The 23,226-nt window shown below is 43.7% G+C and overlaps 1 protein-coding gene across 1 annotated transcript in view; it reads right to left on the reverse strand.

The window, feature by feature from the left end:
• The window catches only part of SEC31A (SEC31 homolog A (S. cerevisiae)), a 44,281-nt gene extending 21,474 nt beyond the window's left edge, over positions 1–22,807 (reverse strand). The window contains exons 1-14 of the mRNA XM_009580850.1: positions 22,729–22,807; positions 22,064–22,187; positions 18,788–18,986; positions 17,367–17,462; positions 15,241–15,381; positions 13,769–13,911; positions 12,707–12,806; positions 11,999–12,160; positions 11,658–11,810; positions 9,938–10,174; positions 9,264–9,338; positions 3,304–3,376; positions 2,445–2,623; positions 403–529 (exon numbers count right to left, since the gene is read on the reverse strand). Of these exons, the coding sequence (XP_009579145.1) occupies positions 403–529; positions 2,445–2,623; positions 3,304–3,376; positions 9,264–9,338; positions 9,938–10,174; positions 11,658–11,810; positions 11,999–12,160; positions 12,707–12,806; positions 13,769–13,911; positions 15,241–15,381; positions 17,367–17,462; positions 18,788–18,986; positions 22,064–22,187; positions 22,729–22,807 (1,888 nt within the window). The remainder of the gene's footprint in view (positions 1–402; positions 530–2,444; positions 2,624–3,303; positions 3,377–9,263; positions 9,339–9,937; positions 10,175–11,657; positions 11,811–11,998; positions 12,161–12,706; positions 12,807–13,768; positions 13,912–15,240; positions 15,382–17,366; positions 17,463–18,787; positions 18,987–22,063; positions 22,188–22,728) is intronic.
• Between the last annotated feature and the right edge of the window lie 419 nt (positions 22,808–23,226).

The following is a 23,226-nucleotide window of genomic DNA, read 5'->3' on the forward strand; positions in this document are numbered from 1 at the left end:
TGGGAAAGAAGAGTGAAGCACTTTGCTGAAACATTTCCACTTGTGTCCCATGCACAAATACTCAAAGACACTGGTCCCTTGGCTGAGACACCTGTCACATCAACATCACCATTACCCATCTGGAAACAGTAAGAGACCAGTAGCTGTGCACTACACAGGCGATACCAGACACAGCTGCTCACAAGGGTCTGGGTTCTGTGTCCAGAAAATCAGGGAACATACTGAGAACACTGCACCCCAGAGGTTCCTCTCCCTCCTCTGCAACAGGGCCGAAGAACTATATTATCCATCAAAGAAGCTAGTGAGGCATTACAATAATTTACTGGAAGGAAAACAACCGTAGCAGAGTGTAGTTTTGCTATAAGTGGAATAAATGACATCCAGTCTGTACAGTGTCCCTACCGCAAAGGGCTGCAAACTCATCTGGCCTGGCGTAAGTGAGCACAGCAGCCAAAGCCTCTCTCCAATTCCGCAGATCGCAAGACTGCACAATCTCTTTCCAGTTCTTCGTTACCACGGCAGTGATAAGCTAGACCAGAAAGAGAGAGACCACAGTTAAGATCTTGGTAAGATTTCTTTTGTTTTTCAGGATACAGTATTATTTGTATCTATTCAAGTGTATTCATCCCCACTGTATCCAAGGTCATGGCAGATACTGCACTGCAATTCAACAGCTGCACAAGAGCACACTTTACTTCAAAAGGGGTTCAGTGAAAATCACAAAACAAGCTCAGATAACAGACAGGCCTATTATTCTTGCTACAAAACGTGCAAGAAAAGAATGCACACATCTCTCTAAGCTGGGATTGCTGCAGATGGTTTTCAGCACTGTTTTTGCAGACAAAGACAACATACCAAGTATTTAGTTATAAAGCTTCTACACAATGCCCAGCAAGGGGTATGAATTATGTCTGTCAAACTGTTTCATTCAGGTTTAAGCTCTTGGCCTCAGGCTGACCAGTGAGGGACAGTTGAAAAGGCTGCTCGAAGAAAGAAGCAAATTGGCAGCAATATCAACCTGAGCTGGTTGCAGTATCCCTGCCCTGCACCCACGCACACAGGCTGCCTGTCCACAAGCCCTCAGAATGAAATTCCAGTTTCTTCTGTCTCAAACTCTGCCTCCGGTTATTTTGCTTCAGACTTGGCAGCTGTGCTGCTATTTAGTGAACAAAGCCCTTGTCATACCAAGACTTCAAGCTCAGAAACAGCTGAACAAGCCGTAAGTGTGCAGTTTGGGACCAGAAAAGAAAAAAACACACCTGAGCAACAAATGCAAGGTCCTAACTACAAGGTCAACACTCACTTGTTAGCACAGGCACAGATAACTGGTCAGCTCTCCATAAAAATACCTTTTCCCAAAGGATGAACTACAGTGAAGAGATTTCCCACACGTTACAAAATTCTCCTTTCTCTGATTAGGCCAGAGGCAGGAAAGGAGCTGGGGGCAGGGGAAGAAATCCTGCAGAGTCTTAATATGTGAGATTTTCCTCTTTTCAGTTGTCCACTACTAGAAATGCAAATTGTTCCTATCTCAAACTGGATCACAGGCAATAACCAGCAAAATTGCACTTACAGACCCTAGCCTGTGGTGCTGCATGCCCTAACTCCCCAAGTGACTGTGCTTTGCGGCCTTCAGCCCTGCTCCAAGAAAGCAGTTAAGCACATACCCATTTTATAGGCTGTCTCCTGCTACTGTCTACAATGCTGTTCTTTGACAATGGACTGCTAAAAAGTGATCACAAGCAACTTTCTCCCCTCATCTAAGAGTAGCCAACCTTGCCAAACCAATTGTCCTGTGCTCTTTTAAGGCCACTTCTCCTGTTTCATCCTCCTGTTGCTACTTTCTCATGTCAAGTAGTAAAGAAGAAAGAATTGAACAAGCAGCATCAGCAATCCCTAGCATTGCAAAAAGCTGAAAAGAATAATAACCAGCTGGCCATAACACATTGTCTCCTAGACAAAGGACGATTGATCTACTCTGAGCATACTTAGCTCTCTTCTGTGCACGCAATGAAACGAAGCATTGGCAAAATCTGTTAAGACTGATCACAGGCAGAAACCAACATAATGCTGCTGGCACTGAGCATGGGTCATATGCGACTTGAAAAATGTGACAAGATAACAGACTGAAATGTACGCTGCTTAAGATATTTATCTTTATCAGTGAGAATCTACCAGTGCACATGCAACTCAGAGACACTGGAGACAAGGTAAAGAATACTCTTCTTGTGTACTGATATCCAGGTAGTGTGCCTCTTCTCTCCTTATCAATGCATTACAAAAGAATAACAGAAATCCTTCTGCTCTGAAATCTTGTGGATGACTTGAATACTTACTAGCTTCTCACAGAAATAAACCTATGAAATGGCAAGAAAAATTTTAAGGTGAAAAAGGGAGTTGCCAAAGACCTACATTCATGTTGTTTCTTAACTGAAAAAACATACCCTGGTAATTTTGCTCTGCATCTTAGCAAAGTACTTTTCCTGTGTCCTAGAAAGCAGCTCTCGTCCACCTGCGATGGCCAAGATAATGGCATCAGCCATGCGGTTATCGTGCAAGCAGAGATCTACTGCGCTCTCAAAGTTACCCGTCAGCAAAGCCTGGGTAATCAAACCGTCCATATCTGCAACAAGAGAGGAGTGCATTTTCAAATGATGGCACAAAAGTCACTTAAATATGCAACAGCAGGTGATTCTGTCCAACTGTACAACACAGTGCAAAGTTCCCTGCAAACCAGCCTGCTCCAGGCAGGTACTTACAGGGATGCTCAAGTTCACCTCCAGTCTCAAACACACTATGGTCACAGCCACATCAGGTGGGGCACTGTCAAGCATCACTTACCTTGCTGCAGAGCAAAATGCTAGTAAATGCTAGCAAGATGCTAGACGTCTAAATGACCTCTGAAACAACTACCCTGCATACAGTGCCAGAAACAAAGTCAAACCTAAACAGGGGTCAATGGCTTCTGTGTTATTCACGATCCCCTGGGAGTTTCTGTACAAACAGCGATGTTAGCACTTCATGCCTGATCAGGTGTGTGTTCTTTCATACCAGAAATCAGCACTCAAAGTAGCTGCATTTCAGTGATGAGGTATACAAGTGCTGTATACTTCCTTTCCTTCCCTAAAGAAGTTGTATTTTGAAGTGCCTCGAGACTGCTGTGAAATGAATGGAGTTAGAGGAAAGTCATGACAATCCTTCACAATCTGCAGAAATTGCCTTTTCACAGGAACACCGGTATCAACATCAGTATTTCTAAATATCAGCACATACAATGAAATCAATATCAAGGGTTTTTTTTACCTCCACTAACAGAGATGTTAAATGTCTTTGCAGATCCCAAATCTTCGGTTTCTTGTTTATGGTCTGTCACCCTCTAAGAAAAAGGAAAAGCATAATTTTTGAGATTATGTAAGCAATTGGAATATACACACACATTTAATAAAATAAGGCTCTTGTATTACAAGTTAAAGGTAGATCTTCAGACTACCAGTGGCCTAAGAGATCATTAACTCAGAAGGGAATAGTATCCCTGTCATTTGTTAGAACACTGTTTCAGCACAGGATAATCAACTTTCCCTGGTGCCTGCACAAAGTCACCTCCTAAGCACACTGAGAAAAGCCTGGGCTTATCGAAGGATCTCCAGTGCATGTAAATGCACCATCATAAAATCATTGTTCTGAGAGATTAGAGTGGACCATTTTTTAAAATGGATGCCAACGGGAAAAAGTGCTGGAAGCCCCAGATTTCTAACAATCAGGAAAGGCTTATGCAAGCACAAGTGTGCATACCTAGAGATCACAAATACCAGCAACCAGACACCCGGATCCAGGGTACTGACTTGCATACGCGCATCTGTGCCCATATACACACAACCCCCTCAAAGCAAAACAACAGCCACAACCATAAAATCAGAAACCTTCTCCTTTCCCTCCTCTTTCAACTTCAACCCCTACCAAGAACAGTCTACCATAATGCTAGCTAGGTTTCACTTTGCTCCACTTAGACTTTCAGCTTATCCTTGAAACACTCTGTATGAGGCATACACCCTAGTTTAATTAAGCAAAATACATGAACACACGCCTAATTTTCAACATAAGTCCAGCGTGGTCCACACAGTCTTAAGAGCTTTGCACTTAATACAGGAGTGCTCTGCGGACAGAAGCTGCTTGTTTATAAAACTCCCCCAGGAATTAAGACAGAGAGCATTGCCTGCAAGTACTTGGATTTGGAGATTTCAAACAAAACCTTTCAATTATAAAAAAATAATACTGAGAAGGAAGTCTCTCTCCACCATCAAATTTCACAGCACAGCCTAAGAAGAGTGCAGAAACTGTCCCACAAACTGCCTCCTCTGTCATAAGCCAGTGTGCTAGTACATGCAGTGGGAGTTCAAGAGTCTGCTGAGAACACCCTGCTTATATGCTGATCAGTGAAACTGTACTTCAGAGGATGAAGAACAAGTACACAGTTGACCAAGAACAGGCATTTGGGATTGGCAGGTAAGTCTGAAACAAGCTTTATGTTTGGCTCATGAAAGGAGGCAGCGTGTGGAAAATCATTTTGCTGTCAGATAATGCACGATGTGTGTTTGGTATCTGTTGAGAGCATGTTGCGACTATCTCAGGAATAATGTGCCCATCCAGTTACTTTATGTATGTGACAGCACTCCCCAATGCATCATCAGTGGCTTCAGGCCAATCTCACAAATATTTACCACCCATGCTGGTAGGCTACGGTCATCTTTAGCTGTGAATTCTCTCCTAGAAGAGACATTTGTTATGAGACATCTAATATCTTCATGACTGCATACAGCAAAATCCTTATGCAGACACGTCTGCCACTACAGTGTCTAATGAATTAACAAGCAATCAAGCACCTAACCTAAGGAGAGCGCTCTATTTGGTGTCCTTAATGGGCTGTTATGTGGAGTCAACAAGTGCACCACTCCAACATAAACCACTGTCCTCATCTTCACAGACAACTGCAGACAGGCACCAAGCACAGGTTTGAGCACAGGGAGCATAAGTAGTTTTGGGCTAACAGCTCAAATTCTAACCCAAAAGGGAGACTGAGGGAATGGGGGAGAATGAAGCTGGCCTGTTTACACAGGAATACTAGTATTTTCAGTCCTATTAACCTCACATGGCAGAGCCTGGGTCCTTAGTTCTAATTATAGACCTGTCCCCATTTTTAAAACACAGGGCTGAAAACAATGCTGCTCAAATGGATAGAAATGAACAAAAGCTGTAGGATCCTAAAGGCAGATGTGGTGGAGCACAAACTGCCTGTGATAAACCTGGCTGAACTGTTGCAACAGACAATCATAGCTACCACAGCCCTGATACTCGCTGTTCAGGTGCAAAGGGGAGGGATGGCACTGTGATGTCGGTGGGAGCAATGCAGAGAACAAATGTTCCCCCTCTCCTGCAGTACCACAGCTGCATCTCTGCAAAGGGTTATACCTAGAAACAGGGCAGTAATAAGCTGACAGCTTGGTAATAATCAACCAGAGGGAGGGAAGAAAGGAATGAGGAAAGGAAGGTGGGTGGGGGCGGAGGGGGAAGAAAAAAAAGGAATGCATTAGAGTTGTGGCAGCAGATTATTTAGTACGTGTTAGGGAAATGTCAGAGTGAAAATTATGGCAGAATGAAGTCCTTGAGTCTGGTGCCAACTGGACTGTTACAAAACGAGCTCGTTCTTCATTGCCACCAAAATCTATTCACATGATGTCTGAGGCTGATGAGAAAATCTCAAGCAACTTAACAGGAGCCAGTATTTTACTCATTCCAAATATCTTCTTGTATTTCCATATATCCTCAGCACTAGGAAAAGCCAACAAAATAAAGTGCTCTTAATAGTAACAAAGTAAATACATAGGAGGTCAACAGGGTTAGTCTACAGGGCAACAGATACCTCTCCCAACAACTGCTCCTCCGTAGCCTGGCCTTCATCCCCCTCATTCAGCACAGATTCATCAGATTCTGCGGGAGCCTTTAGCAGAGAGAAGATGCCATAAAAAAAAAAAGCCAGCAAAAGAGGAAGAAATATTTTGCACTGCAGAGTATAGCCACTTTCCCACCAACAATAGCCAGAACCAGACTGCAAATCACAGAAATGCATTGGCAATATACACTTGAGTACAACAAACATGGTAGAGGCCCTCCATTTCATTGGTCTTTGTCATTACACAGTATCTTGTGCTGTTTTCATCTTAGCTGCCTGAAAACACGCAGCAAAACATTTCTTCTCCGTTAGGCAACTACAGATGACATCCGAAATGTCTATGGCACAAAAGCAATGCAGTCCCCCTGTTGTAGACTTAGGCCATTGCAAGTACAATGGGCAATGCCTGAACTGTATTTATCACTCTTGCAGGGAAGAGTTACGGGACCATGCTCTCAGACCTGCTTTTTTTAAAGCCTGGGGAAGGTGCTGCTCTTGAAACCAGCTGCCAGGCAGCAAGACTCTGCCCTACCTCACAGGCAGCACAAAGTGTGACAGTGGGCAAGACACAGGCAGCCAAAAGGAAAAGTGGAGGGACATCACTGAGACCCTGAACTAACACCTGTGACTAAGAGCCCTTTGTTGGGAAAGGGAGGGATATTTGAGTGGAAAAAAGTGTTTTTTTTTTTTTTTAAATAAGTACCTTCATCCTACTGAATGTAGGAACTTGTCATATGCTGGGTTATTTCTGACTTTGGGACAGCTACCAAGCAGAAAGAAAAACTATTCTTACTTTGCATATTACTATGGCATTATAAAACTAAACACAGTGTTGTACACGTGTTTGCTTACCTCTCCCAAGTCACCATCTGCGAGACCCTCTTTATTCAGAGTGGATGTAGTCTAGAAAACAACCAAGATTTTAAAAAGTGCCCTTTTATTTTAGAGAGGCAGACCTCTCAGTGATCTCTCGGATTACAAAACTGGCACATGTAGCTAGTATGTTGCTTGCAGAACAGTTAACATGAAACTAAAGCCATTTCCTTTCCCAGCCTGGTGATGAATTTACTGCTAAGCCCCCTGCACCCCAAACTCTGATGGAAACAACAGCTGCTCTATGCCTTTAAACCTTTAATTGTTAACTCAAGGGCCTCAAACCTCACTAGAGCTGCTGGAAACCACAGTAATAAAAATAGTATCAGAGCATGCAGGACAAAACCCTCTGTCTGCTCTGGTTAGAGAAAATGAAGCAGTGACAATCCTTGTGGAGCAGGGAGCCTGTCAGGAAGCTGTGGTTTCAAGCAGAGCAGGCATATGGCTGTGGGCTAGGATTTTCCAAGGTATGGAAGAGTTAAAATGCCCAGCTTTTACTGCTTTGCAAAGCAAATCATGACTTCAGATTCAATTAGGGCCCTCAAAAATGCCAATTTAATGTATAGATTTTAGAATACATGCAGAAAATATGTTAGTTCGGCATCTGGGAGCCTGGGTTTCCTAATGCTGCTAACGTTATCTACTGCTTTCAGTATTGCAGGCTTTATTTTACCCTTGTAGGCTGGTTTTCACAAACAGCTGAGCTCAAATTGCTGGACATAGTTTTCTCTTTCTTTTTTAATCACCAGTTTACAATAGAAAGGAGAAATCAGAACTTGAATCACAGGTTTTAAGAAGATAAAAACAAAACACCATGTTTTTAACAGATTATTTGAAGAACCTGAAATCTGTGACCCTTTTTTACTTTCCTTACCCTACCAGTAACATGAAAAACAAGTTGTGATTTAGTGAGTTTATCAACTGGGTATCACAAATTTTCAGACGAGCTGTCCTGTATTGTTTCTTGACACTAAAGAACATGGATTCAACTTCACCGTGGAATGCTTTGTTGAGAAACAGCTACATGAAAACATGGCCTTGCAGCTCCCCTCATCTGTTCCTCAAATACTGAAATAATGGGGTAGGCCCAGCATTTCAGGCCACCCCATTCAGCTACGCCCATTTTTCCCAGCTTCTCCCCATACACAGGGCATATCAAACCCAGAGCAACAGCGGCAGTGGGCCCAGTCTGCATGAGGCCACTCCACAGGAGCACTGCTAAATTTGAACTGGATTTTCTAATTGAGATCTGCTTTTCTAAAACAGGATTTCCCTTGCTGTGCTTGCCTTTGACTCATGCAACAAAAATTTAGAAGCTGAAGACAGACCGTTAGCAAAAATATGATTTTTTTCTGTAATCATAGTAAGTTTGCCCTGGAGGCCATTTAATTCATAACCATAATGACATTTTTATGGAGCCACTCTTGGAAAATAAAAAATTAGTTTGATATAATAAAAATGAATCAAACGTTCAAATCCACTGAATCAGAACTGAAGAAATACTAGACAGTTCCCGGGTACAGCACTGAAAGCAACAAAGACCCAAAATGCACAACATTTTGTAACACTGAGATAGAATCTTCTTCCAACTTGGAAGAAAGCTCTACACTTAAGATGGCAAATTGCTTCCTGGTAATCCAAATCTTGCCTTTCCAAATGTAACCAGGTTTGAACTTTGTTTTCCTTTTTTTTAAAAATGAATGGCATCCCACACACAAAAAAAAGACTATTCTAGGTTTTCCAAGGTAGTTAATGAAACCCTGAAGACTGCTTACAGGCTCTTCAACCAGAAAGCCTAAAACCAGATCAGATTCCATGATGCTACAGTAGAAGGATGTCACATAACGAAGCTACATGAATAGCTTGAACCAACAAACATCAAAGCTTCTTGATGGGTGCGAATTTCAGATCAACATTGGACAGTCAGATGCAGACATGCCTCTGAAGTCTGTTGCCTGCTTTGAAATTTTCATTGAACATCCATTTTGCAAGAAGATGACATAGCTAATAAAAAACCCAACAAAGCAAATTGCTTGCTGTAAGAATTCTGAAGTTACTCACGTGTTGTTTATCTAGACAAACTTAAAGAGCAGAGGAAGATTTTTAGTGTTCTTTGGAACAAAAGAATTCCTTAAATAACACAACTATTCAAATCAGCCATGTTTAAATGGAGGCTCCAGCACCATGGGTAACTTGTATTATGGCTATTAGAAGAGTTGGAGCACTGACAAATACTATCTGCTGGGAAACAGACCGAAAATAATGTTGTATAAAAATGTTTATTATACTGAATAGCCTGTGGATACTGGTAATTTCTCTTCCAGCCCCACAGGTAAATGAGTACTTCAACCATGCATGGCATCATCAACATTTTAGGCCGTACTCTGTGGATACATCCATCAGTAAAGCATTTAACACAAGCACAGTTTCCAGGCACATTTACCTTCTTCCTCAGATCATCTTTCCTGTATCCCAAGAGCTCAAGGTATTTAACACGTGAATCTTCTTCAAAGTTCACCTTTAAAAAACAAAATTTAAAGAATATATTGCAATTCACAATTTTTCATTTTCTCCCTCACTGGCTTTTTACTTGACTGGCACAAATTAGCCAGTGAGAGCTAGTGACTATGGAGACTGAGTATAATAAAGGGAACTGAAAAGGTCTTCAGTGACTTGGGCACCCAAGCAGGTAGGCAGGGCTTCAATCTGATTATTGTAGGGGAATAATCTGCTTATCTGCTTCGCTTGGAAACCTCTAAATGTTCATAGTGAGCAGTGAAAAGCACATCTAAAGCTGTCCCAAAGCTTTATCCCCTGTGACCAGCTCCCTGTACAAAGATGTATTGATGGGGGATGTCAAAAAACACAGAACACCTTCCCCCAAGCCTTGGCTTCTGCCATGATTTCTCACGAACCCCACAAAACCCCGGGTCCTGAGGACCCTCTCTCTTCTGGCGGGCCACTCCAGCAACAGGGCTTATGGGCGCTGTTCCCACAGCCTACACTTTTGGTTCCCAGCATCTCTTCTGCTAAAACACCATAATGTGCAGAAGGAACCATTTCTGCACTGGCTTTCCAAGTCAGTGGGGAACTCCTGAACTGCTGTTATCCTGTTACCTTTAAGAAGGCCCACACGTTTTTCTCTAAGTCAGCCTGGGCCATGTCAATTTTCTTCTGGCAGTAGCTGACAAAGCCTTCGGACTGCACAGCCTCCTGCAGCTGGTTCGAGCGGGCCAGGAACTCCTTCTCTGTAACAACCTGGCTCACGTAGACATGGTGATGCTGCTGCTGCTGCTCGATGCCTGGCTGTTGCTGAGACTTGGCATTCTCAAATGTAACCAGCTTGCCTCCAAACTGGAATTGAAGCACACATGCAGTATGTAAAAATACAAGTATACACTGGAGTGTATATGAAAAAGTATGAGCATACACATATGTATGCACATGATTTTATGTAGCATATATATGCTTGTCGTCCAATGGACAAACATTGCTGACATCAACTCATTTTTTTTCCACCACCCCATATTTCTATGCATGTAAGAAGCTTGCTGGATAAGTGAGTGCACATTCAATAAGATTTATGAGCACAGCTACTCCTATGCCTGTTTTTTCTCAGGCAAAAGACTGAGTAGAAACCGAGAACTGGAGCTGCGGGTCTGTACGGTGCCCAGCATAAATGGAGTACCTCATGATATTGCAATGCAATTACCAAAGAAACCTATGCATCATTAAATAAATGCTCAAGCATGACGTCTGCCCTGCTCTTGGCAGGCTGTTTACCAGTTAAAAGCCTACTGAGAGATGGGCAGTAAGTTGTGTCATCATTTGGAGAGAAGTAAAATCAACAGAAGAAAAAAATTAGAAAGGGCTTATTATATTATTTCATTCTGTAGCTCAAAGTTAATTTATACAGGCCAACCCAATAAATGACAAAGTCAGCATTACAAAAAGCAAAAAGCCTAGCCAAGAAAAAAACTGACAGCAGCTCCTGGAAAACCAGGATGAATAAGGGAATAAATACCATTATAAAATGACACATCAGTCAGTGGCTGGGCAACATCACTTGTCTTTGATGGGAGAAAATTGCATTTAATTTGTGCATCGGATCGTGAATAAGCAGAGATATGATGCTGAAGATCGAGCAGTATTTCAGCAAAGAAATCCATTTCACGTGGACAGGCTAAAATCTTCAGGAGATCCCTAAGAAATGGCCTGTGGGTCTAGAAAATAAGCCGAAGGTGGAGCCAAAGAGCAGACAACTCTGCTCTCACAAAAAACAGGGCATTGCCACCCTCTCACCTCGCTCCTCTGCAAATCAACCAGCCATGGAGGAGCCTAGCCATGTGCTGCTACAGCGACTCCTGCTACCTTGATAAGAGCTAACCTGAGTATTCTCCACCACATTGACTCACATAATAGCTTCAAACTGCACTCAACTCTCAGATACTTGCCCAGTTCGGTCCCGTTCCCCCTTCCCAATGTATATTTGTTTACTCCAAAGCAAGCACTGCACATAAATAAAAGCAAAGCCCTAATCCCAAAACAGAAAGAAATAAGTGCCTGTTGGCAACACAATACCTCTGTGTTTCTTCTTCCCCAAGCATTTTTGTCATGCTTTTGCTAGCTTGCTGTCCCAAGCGCCCAGTCTGGAAGCTCCCACCAGCATCTCCCGCCACGACGACACAAAGGGGAAGCTCCCACGACGACAAAAAGGGGAAGCTCTCCCAAACTGGAGCACAGCGTTAAACTCCCCTCTTCCTAAAGCATTTTGCAGGTGTCACCACTACCTCCCTCCCTGCCTGGCCAGCCATGCCTAGCCTTGTCTCCTGCTTACCGAGAACGATGCTCCCACGGGTCGCCGGATCCATTTGGGTGGTTTCTTTAGGGGCAAAATGACACTCTGTGGCACGGTCTGCTGGGGAAGCTGCAGGGGCGGGAGGGGCTGTCCCGTACCAAATGGATCGAGGTTCCCAAAAGACGATGAAAGCTTCGATAACAAAATGGGGAAAAAACAAAAGCGACCTATCTCCAATAAACTAAACAAGCATTTACTTGCACTGGATTGGTAGTCCTGCAAGCAGGGCTGCAGACAGCCACTGAAGACTTCCTGTGAGCCCATGTTTCCCCTCCCCCTCCTCTTTCTGTCCATATTCTTAGCTGAACATTTCTCAGTACCTGGTCAACTTGCTTCTGCCTCAAGCCATCCGTGCTGCCTCCCATAATGGAGTAAACGCTGATCCGCCCGTCGAACGAAGCCGCAGACAAGACAGCAGGGTTCCTGGGACACCACTGGATATCAAAGCACCACTGTGTGTTCGTGGGCAACTCATACAGCACCTGGGCAGCAAAACCAAGCCTAACAAATCAGGGCTTTTATGAAGCACCACGTCCAACAGCAACAATTCTCCTGCCTGCCCTGAGACTGGTCTGCTCTTCTTGCTCCCCAGCAGCCTCCACGTCACCGTACATACTAACAGTGGTCAAACCCTGACAATCGCCAAACAGGAGATTATCACACACCACTGCTTAATTTCCTTCTCCTCCCACTTACAGAAGGAAAAAGGCAATTGCAACAGTAATCCAGCCACATCGGGCCCAAACCAGAAGAGTAGGAAACAAATACTTAGTTTAAGTGGGGCCATTTCTATCCCTTATAATGAGCAGGGAACTTACTTAGCAGGAGAGAAGCAGTAAGGACAAACGTGTAATATTGGCAATAGTAGGAAGGAATCCTGCACCACCAGAACAAGCTCAGAAAGCACATATACCAAACACAAGTACACAGGATAAGGAGAAACATCCCAGAGAACTATCATTCCTAAGAATGCAAGCTTACACTAACACCTCTGCACAGAAATTTTTTAAATGGTGTGCATACAATACCTCGCCCGTGTTAGGGTTGGAGCAGAGAATTTTAGCATCCTTCCCACAGCTAAGTAGCAGCTCCGAATCTGCCATACTCCAAGCAATGGCCAATATACCCCTGTGTGAAAAGTCACAACCAAAAAAAGTTTAATGTAAATGCAAAATGGTGATAAATAAAGCATATTTATAAGTGGAGTTTCTACATTAGCTGAGCATTCCACCTCAAAATGCCCTCCCCACTCCTTCCTCTTACAAGCGGAGAAATTTTTCAACATTATCAACACTTTATTTATTGAAATAGATGCTTTCTATTTTCTGCATGAAGAGGTACAAAGGTGCAGCCATTGTATCTGAAAATTAAATGCAACAGTCAAGTGGCAGAACCTGGACACCAATGTAACAAAATGGTTTGTTTGCCTGCAGTATCATTAACATACAGTGTGCAAACCTGTAGGTAAGGTTGGTGACTACGAAGTTTGTCAGCTTCTTTTTATTAGCAGGAGATTCAAGTCAGCAGAACCACTGGCAGCAGTTTTCATAGAAGCCACAACACAGACTTATTGCTGGTTCTCTCTCCTTAAATCAAGTGCTGGTTTTTGGGCAATAAGGAAAGTTTCACTAACAATTGAGGAGGAATGAGAATTTAACAAAAATCTTTCCTTGTATCCAAATTTAAGGCACTTAGGGGACTAAGGGGCAGAGAGACTGTGCACGTCCATATATGAGGATGTGCCCAGGTGCACCTTCAGTCCATTATTCAGGCAAAATCAATGACTACTAGCTTTTTGCACCTCAGCTCCCTCTTCTTGAAAAGCATAGAAACAAACTAGCAACTTCAGTGTTTCAGCAAATTTTGGGGCCTGTTCCCTTCAAACCAGCAGGCCCCAAAAAGGCAAGCCTTTCAGGACACAGGGTTGGCTAGTCAGCAAGCCAGCATATAACACCGCCTGCTGCTGGAATCGCCACCTCCAACTAAGTGAGCCTTCACAGGGATCTGAGCAAGAAGTGAGATGTACAAACTGGTACGCAGTCACCAACAGTGCAAACACCATAGAGCCGCGGGCTACATAAGACTCATACCTTGTATGGTTTTCTAGAACACGAAGTGGCGAGGAGGCAAATCTTAGGTCCCACATCTGAATCACAGGCAACCTGTCATCCTCCGAGGCCAAAACCATCTGGGTAGCAACATCAGGGTGCCATGCCAGGCCTGAGCAGTGCATCTGAGGGACAACATTGCAGCACAGTGTAAAATAACTAAGCAGCACTAAAGGACAAAAGACAACTAGCCTAAATATGTCTACGTGCATGGTAAAACACTGTTGCAAGGGAACTTGCAGCTGTGTTTCTGGGCATTATTTCTGCTGCATTCAGATTGGGATACTCTCCTCCTTTCTGTGAGTGAGGAGACTTGCAGTTAGTTTCCCAAGGTCATCTCAAAGAGATGACTTTGTGCTGTCTTGTTCACAATCCTGTGTTTTAATGTAAAAAAACTGTAAAGCCCTCTGTACAAACCTTTTTCTCTAATATTTTTACTGATATTTTAATAAAAGCCATTGTTAGGCAGTGTTTATTGTCATGTGAACATTGTATCACTAGACTACAATCACATGATGAAGACAGCCTACGGTGCTGCTGTTATGTTAGGCAACAAATACATAAAATGTTAAGAGTTACACAGTTTATCAGAATAAGAGTGCAGTGACCTTCAGGAGCTGCTACTTCAGGAGCACCATTTGTAAATTTCATTTTGAACTCTTGCTACATCTTCAGAGTTTGTTATAGCAATATTCCATTTAAAATATACAGAATTATACAAGTATGTCACTCTCCAAAAGCTCAACAAGCTCTTTTTTACATTTACACTGCCTGAGGAGCTGGCATAGTGGTTGTAACTATACGAGGTAGTGTCCCCTGTAACCCACCCAATGGCAATACTCCTCTGTGGCGCTCTCCACCACAGACCCTGCCCTCTCCAAGCTCAGCTGCAGCCTGCTCCCATTTCCACATCCAGACCAGCAGAAGCACAGGCCCCAGCTCCATCAGTCATCAGTGTCCTGCCAGGGCACAGCCCTTGTGCTCATCCCACCTGTGATGCCAAGGAGGAAGCCCTGTCTGCCTGAGCACTAAGTCATGACATCACCTGCTCTGTGAAACTAAATGTGCTCACCCAGAGCACATCAGCTGCCACCTCATCTCTCCAGCACACAAAACATGTTACTTCTGACTAGATGAATAAAAATCTTTCTGTGGTAGCCACAAACAGATCAGTAATGGCTTTCTCCAAACTAACTTATCCCTCCAGTAGGAAATCTGAGTGCCTTGCTTCAATCTGCATCTGCCTATTTTCGTTTAAAATGCTGACAATCCCTCTGCATATACATAGCCTTTTAAGAAAAAGCATTAGATATTTGGCATGTCATATAAAACTGGCCCAGGCACTGGTATCTTTATGTCATGTAAGAAGGGGTGCTATGACCTGTCCCCACATGCCAAGAGGCACCCCACACCTCTCCACAAACATCCGTGCAGCTGTGCAAGAGCTAACTCACCCGGTTGTTGTGGTCACTGACTTTGATGATGGGTTCATTCTTCCTGAGATCCCACACGGTAGTTCGGCCGCTAGGGCTAGCAGATGCCAGAATGTGCTGGACTTGCCTGTTCCATGCAATGCAGCTGATGTCCTCGAGAGGCTGTCACACACACAGAACAGCCTGTCACAACCTCTCCAAATCGAAGACTCAAACCCTGTTATTTTCAGGACTTGCTAAATGACAAATCTGCAAGGAGACTAATCCCAGGTACTGCGCATGTCCTGGTTTCCTATGTACACATGCTGTAGGGTAGAACGCCTGAAAACCCCGATTTACAAACTGCTAATATTTCTCTGTAATATCTGCATTTTCTGCTTTACGATATGATACATTAGTCACTTAAAGACGACTAAGCACAACTGTCTTCAAGAACAGAAAATTACTCCATGAAAGTATATCTGGGTATATAAACTGCCCTTTTGCCTTGGATTATTAGGTTTTGACTTACAAAAAAATATGTACGTTTGCTTGGAGGAATTCTGTGGGGTTTTTTTATTCCCCCCCAACTGCTTATTTTTAGTCTGAGAATTAAAAGCAATGTTAACCCAGTCCTTGTTGCACTATTATTTGCAGCTGTCCTTAAGTACATGGACTAAAAGATTTCCCAGCATAAAAAATTACTATTAGACATAAAAAATCCTATACAGGTATCTTTAACTAAAGTAAGCATCCTCCAAAATGCCCACATGATAATAAACAACTCAGACTAAACAAAGTATCCAAACCCACAGAGTTTAAACTAAAAATCTTTAACCTAAAGATTACTTCTCATCCCATTTCCTCACTTTGTTGTCTCCAAATTATCATGCAGTAACAAACCCATTTTCAAGTAACCACAAACTTCTTGTGCAATTTTGTAACAGCTACAGAAACGTACATGCATTGAAACAACTTCCTCCCATTCTTCTATCTCCTTCACAAGGCACAAAGTACAAAAGGCTACTGTTTTTCCCCATAGATCTTCTTTAAGAGACACAGGCTAAACACTGGCCCTTAAGTATAGTAACTAAACAATCCCTGAAACCCGTGAAGGTAACTAACAAACCTACTGCCTCATCTTCTGACTTCTCAGTAGCTGCTTTTTATCTTCCTCCTATTTTCCTCAATCTGTACCTTCACGATCTTCAGATTCACGCATGCAGTGATACATGCAGAGGAAGACTAGAAGACGTGTAATGGTTATGGATATTTAAAAAGTGGTGTAACCTGAGAGATTTGGCTTGTTATTACTTGTTGCTTGACAAAATGCAACATTCCTCAAAGACTATGGGGATACTTCAGCTTTCCCTGGCTGAATACAATTTATTTAAAAAAATAAAATCCCACCACATGAAGACATGAATCAACTGCTTGTGCAGCCAGCCAAAACTGCAGGTTTGTTGTGGACAAACATAACTGCACACCCAGGGTTGCTGCATGAGAAGCAAAGCAAACCACTCATCGCATGGACCCGTGCATGCTTGCACTTACAGGCACAGTCAGGAAACCGCACTCCAGGGGCTAGAAAAGCAGCAGCGTCCAGTCACCCTTGTATGGAGCTGGGCAAAAAATCACGGCTAGACACAAAGTATGGCAAAATAGTCACAACTGACTTCCTTCCAAAAGCGTTCACTGAAAGCCACCTACGCTGCTGCTCAGAGAGTACCGTCCTTAAGGAGATGGGCTCCTGCCATATGCTTTGAGACACAGGCATATCACAAGGAGGAAAAAAATCTCAAACCTCACAGTCTAATAAGCACGTTACAAAAATTAAGTACCAATAGAAGGCTTATTTTTGTTGGCCTTCAGGAAAGCCACTAGAGAACAACATGCAGGAACATGTTTTTCTTTATTTTGATATGGAGAGATCTGCTGCACCACCCCTTAAGGACTGTATCTAACATTGCCAGAAATGTAGCTCATGGCTAACTACGATTAACTGCTACCCAAGTTAGACTTCAAAAGGCTTTCCCCGTCGTGCTCCCCCCCCGCCCTCTGCTTCAGACAGCTTTAAAACTGTAGGTTTCAATGAGCTCTCAACTTAAGTGACATGTATATTTCTCATTAGTCTGCTCTGCACTATTTAACAAATACAAATCTGGTACCTGTGTCTTCACTCCTGGTGTCATTGGCGTGGCAAAATTGTTCAAGTCCCAGATGTAGATTTCAGACTCATTAGCACCAGAGGCCACCAGATTAGTCTGTAAGACACATTAATAGACGTTAAGAGTATTTTCAGCATCAGCTGTCACAGTCTTAGCTGCTGGGAGGCATCAGATCCACAGGACTCTGCCAATTTCTCCTATCAGCTCAGGATACAGCCTTTGGCTTACACAGATCAGCTTAGGGAAAAAGCAAGTTTTTTTGAGATTGCAGGTAAGACTGAGTTAATTAAAAAAAATTCATACGCTGCACTAGACTGGCATGCCAAGACTAAAATTCCCATTTTGTGGAGTGCTCCTCCACGGCACGGCAAACACCCATGAGGACGCTGCAGAGGCGCAACCACGGACAGGTGAGTGGAAAGCAGTGACACTTCTGGGAGGGGGCAGACGACGAAGTGGTGCTGTAGCTATCGCCGCAGCAGAGCTTTGCTCCGGGCAGACCACGACATGCGGGGCCGGCTGGAAGGAGTGTGGTAATTGTGCCTCCAGCAGTGGACAGCACCCCACCCACAGTGAATGCAATCACGCAGAGCAATCCTGCATCTGGGATGCAAAAGTCCAGGCAGGGTGACACGAGCCGAGGGCACCGAGTGCCCTTTGCTCACATCCCACGGCTGGTGACAAGCAAATCCTGACTTCATAACGGGCAGAAAAGGAAAGGAAGAGATTCAGAGAGGATACAATGAACACAGGGCAGCCTTGTGAAAGCAAGTGTGCAGGGACAGAAGTGCTATTTAGGAAACGAATTCAAGTGAATTCTCGCACAGCTGGTGGGGACAAGGAAAAACCAACCCACTGTATCTAGAAGGAAGTAAACACTCATTAGTGATGGAGGAAAGCTCGTTGGTTTTGAGAGCTCTTCTGCTAAAGAGGTGACATCACCATGTTTCCTGTTCTGTCTCCTCTTTCTAAGTAACAATACTTAGAGGTCTTGAAGACGGATCCTACACAACCCCCAAAGGAGATACCTAAAATCTGATGTCACTGGAAACATGAGTGAGAGCATGTAAATACTCCCCGTGTGATAAGAACAATATTGGCACAGTATGCGGGAGCTAAAAAAGGAGACTGGCTAAAAACACCACGGAAGACCACCTCTAGTTTACATGTAAGCTAAGCTAAAAAGACCCACTAAACTGACAATGTAAACTGATGAGGGGAAGGAATGAACCAGACACCTTAAACTTTCATTCCCCATCCTGAAATGCCAGTAAAAGGACAGGTTTTTCCTACTAAATACAAACAGACACTCAAACACCAAATTTACGTCATGCTTTTCAGGGAGGGGAAATGGACAGAAACATTTAAGGTTACAAGACAGGCCACTCACAGTATGTGATGAAGAACAGCAGGAAACCAACCTGGAACATGTTGACATCGAGCGCTCTTACTGGTCCCGTGTGCTTGTCTTTCTGGGCAATTATTACTTCAGCGTCTCCAGCTATGATTTTGGCTGGGTCGTACAGAATGACATTTCCGTTTTCACCCCCGGCAATCAGGACTCCTGAGACTCTCTCACTTGAGGTCATGCTGTGCGGCCCCCAGATCAGCTTGTGGTACCTGTAAGACACAGAGGTCCCCACAGTTTACAACCATCCACCACCAGCTCCGCATACACTGATGCATCCCATTTTGCTCACCCCAGCTAAAGCCTCCAGACTGCTGCTGACAGACAGAGAAGACACATCAGAGAGAAGCACTGCCTGCATTTCTCCTTAAGGATGAGTCTCTGTACTTACAACCCCTTCTGTCAGAAAGACAACGTGTCCCAGTTTTGCTTATTATCAAGACACAGGGTCACGACATGCACAGCCAATAATCTGGTGTACGATAACATCTCTCATCTCCTGGCTGCAAAATCAGGTAAGTGCTCCCAACTGCACATGATTTTGAGCTCACCTTTGCAAAACAATACGAGTAATCAAAGTACGGACTGTAAGCCCATCCAACTGCAGCCTGGAGGTAAACCTCTGCTATTTGTGAGCAACTCTTCATACAAGAGAGGAAAAAGGTGGAACTAGAAAAATTCCAAATGCTTTTCCGTATCTGTGCTTCTAGATGTGCAAGCATTTCATCTGCTGTACTGGAGGCTCAGCAAGTAGTTTATTCACACCACAGACACGTGTCTCTTAGACCACAATCTATTTTCCAGGCTAAATCAAGAGGAATTAAACATACTTCCAGAAATGAAGTATTTTCACACCACTGTGTCCACCTGCAAATACCCAAATTTCCTTCAACTCAATGAACTTGCTGCATAAGCAAAACCGCATTCCTGTGTATTCAGCAATGCAAAGACTGAATTTCTTCTACATAAAATGACACACTGTCGCATATCAGCTCTTATGCAAGCAGAAAGCAAACCCACATTGACTGGAAGGTGGCAAGGAGTTACTTTAGCATTCACCGTCTTCTTAATCTCTTTGTTATCTCTGGACAACCTTCAAGTAATTTCTTTAATCACAGCAACTTCAGCATGATAAAATACATACAGCAGAAAGCTAGACAAAGAGCACATGTTGGCTGAGAAATACTGTAACTGTCAAGTGCTCAGCCTCCTAGTCCAGTGTTCAGATTACAGTGGGGGTTCACCAAAAAAAAATGCTACAAATGGAAATTGGTCTATAATACCAGACAGATCCTCTCTCTGGGTATGATTTTTATAGTTCTGCACCTAACTATGCAAGGTTACGAGAAATGGAGTGACTGACAGGGTTGTCCAGGCACTAGTATTACACCACCAGCAAGATTCAACAGGACTTAAGATAATCCAAAACGAAAGCAGAAAACTGTGAGGAAGAAAAACCAGAGTTAACTGTGCAATTACTTTCCTCTTGCCCTTTGCTCTTTCCAAGATAAAGTATAGCTTTATAAAAGCAGTGCAAAACTTTCCTTGGAGGACAATTAACAAAGCTTGTTGCAGGAGGGTTTAACCACCCGGACATTTTCATTTGCTGCAAACCAAAATAAAGCCTGATGTACACATTCCTAGCTGGGGCACTTCTTATTATCTTTAATTTAAAAAAAAAAAAAAACAAAAAACCAACAAACAAAAAAAAACCCAACCTCCTTTGTAATGCATTTTCTGGGGCAAAGTCAAATTCTTGTGTTGCTCACCAAGGGAAGTACTTTCAAAGGAGCACTGCATCCTGGCTATAAGGAGCGTTTTTTGAAATTCAGTAAGCAAATGTCACTTGTCAAGCCTTGAAAAATCTCAGTCATAGTTAAAACAAGGTAGAACAACGAAATTTTAAAAGATCAAACACCTCATCCTGCTCTCAGCAGGTCAGTAGGACATGTTAACATCAGCTTTGCCCACAGTGCAGGGCATTAAACAGAGACTGTGGCTGTTTCTCACAAGCCCCATGTACTAAAACATGGACAACTGCAGGGCACAGATTGTGAGCTGCCTGCCAGCACAACTGCTCTGCCAGCCCCACGAATCATTACAACAAAACTGACATGGCACAAAGCCAGCAGCCAAACACCTTGTGCTTCCTCCTGCAAATCTACCGCAACCATTATTTACCCCAATCAAGAGATCATCCCTAAGCAGGGTCACAATCTTATTGCATGCAAATGCACGCAATTTCAACCCCCTCAAGATGTTTATAGGCAACACTTAACCTCTAGGAACCCAGCAAACTGCATTTGGTCAAGAACTTTAGGAAACAGTTATAGGTCCTTAGGTCTTGAAGTTACAGCTTTAGAACAGATAATGAAGACTCAAGTCCAATTGATTTCTACTCACATCAAAGGTGGGGGAGATGGCAATTGCTTCTCTAGAAATGTCAAATTCTCACTTGAACATACTGGAAAAATGCTGTAATTGCCTGCGCCTCCAGTCATGCCGTTTCGGGTCACCAAGGGAAAGAATCCAATGGCAATGAAAATGTTCACCTCCTTCTCTACCTACAGAAACATCCTGCACTTCCTATGAAAAAGCCATGGATCCAATCCAATGGCAATGAAAATGTTCACCTCCTTCTCTACCTACAGAAACATCCTGCACTTCCATCTGTTGTTCCAGCTCACCCACAACGAGCAGCAGCCACTGGACCAGCCACCAGAGAGCTGCTACAAGTGCTGCCGAGATGGAAATTGGATGCTCTGATGCTAACAGTATTTCTTTGGACAAGTGCACAGTAAGGAACCAAGAGCTAAGTGGAGTTGTACAGTCGGGAACTTAGCTTGCCAGTTGTGGGGTGAGGTATGATACTACACACACAACATGACCCAGTTTAGTTATGTTACAGGAGTCTCCCTGAAGTACTTAAATGTAAACAGGATGGGGCAATGTGAAAAGTTGTGATTGCGTTTTCACAATTTCACGTTTCCTTCTGTTCTCTGGAGAATCCAGAGGCTCCCCAAGATAAACTGCATACATATTAAAACCTATCAGCCAATGTCAGAGCACGAGCTGTCTGCAACTCCTCGGAGTCCAAGCTCACTGCCTTTACAATGACACCTCATTGTCCCACAACATCAATGGCACTCATGCACCTTCATCCTTCAGCGCTGAACTTCTGCTCCTCTCCTTAACAACTGCAGATAAACCTCATGAAGTGGCCTTTCCACACGCACCATGTATAACAGTTCCACAGCCATTACTTTTCCCTTACAACACCACTGCTTACCTGTGAGAGGAGGAGAAGGTGGCGCAGGACTTCATATCCAGCAAAGGGTCTGATAAGTCCAACTCAAATATTTCTAGAGAAGCACTTGTACTGAAAGTTGCATCCAGCTGCTGAGCTGATGTACCTGCAAAGAAGAGTGCTTGGCAGTGAGAAAGCCATGATACACAAAAGAGCAACTGCAAAAGCAGCACAAGGAGGAGCATAAAAACATCATCCTTGCAAAAAGGACCCTGAGATGGAGTCAGGTTTCTCTTTCTGTTATTTAGATGTAGTTCTACATAACTCTCCTCCCCATGGTTCCCCCTTTGGGGGTTTCTTAGCCAATATGAACGGGAAAAGCTTTGGGCAAGTGCCTCTCTCTCACTGACTATATACAGAAAACGATCAAAGTTACAAACAAGCAGCAAGGCACAGTGAACTAGCAGTTAGGATTGCTGTCACCTTACCCTGGCAGAAAGAAGAGGATGCTTGCTGTCACTTGCAGAGTGCAAAGCATGTTTTCATGCACAGCACAACCGGAGAACTCCACTAAAGGCACCGCACCATACACCCCGCTCCAGCCTTCAGGACACGAAATAACTCCTACAACTTTCAGTTATGACCACTTCTTGGCAGCCATCACACGTAGCCCAAGGCCTGCTAGCACATGCTTCCCAGAAACTCACCTGTGGCCAGGTAAATGGGGTGCTGCTGGGCAGGGCTCCATGCCTGCATGGCAGTACGATCAATTTCCTTCAGCTTCATTTCACTAAAAAATAAAACCAAGAAAGATAATGCTTAAGTGGAGCGTGGGGAGACTGCACTGCCATGGATTCAGCAGCTGCATTAGGGCTTGGCAGAAGCAGCCAGGGTGATCGTTTTCCTGAAGACATCCCACAGACAGACACCTTAGGCATTCTCTCCAGGGCACACCCAGGGGGAAGGGGAGGAATAATCCTCCGTTGGCAGAATAACATTGACAGGTAGAAGAAACTGACGGCTGCTGAACGGACCATAACACAGGAAAACGTGGGCAAAGCTTCAACTGCTCTGAAAAACCCTCTTCTAGCAGCATCAAGGCACAAATCAGGCACCCTACAGCAGCTTTCACCCTTAACCCATAGAACAAACCCTCGAGAAAACCCTCACTAGACCCTCGCTGCCAAACACCTTCAGCAGCCAGC

This window comes from Fulmarus glacialis, unplaced genomic scaffold (assembly GCF_000690835.1).
Source record: "Fulmarus glacialis isolate BGI_N327 unplaced genomic scaffold, ASM69083v1 scaffold37816, whole genome shotgun sequence".
NCBI lineage: Eukaryota > Metazoa > Chordata > Aves > Procellariiformes > Procellariidae > Fulmarus > Fulmarus glacialis.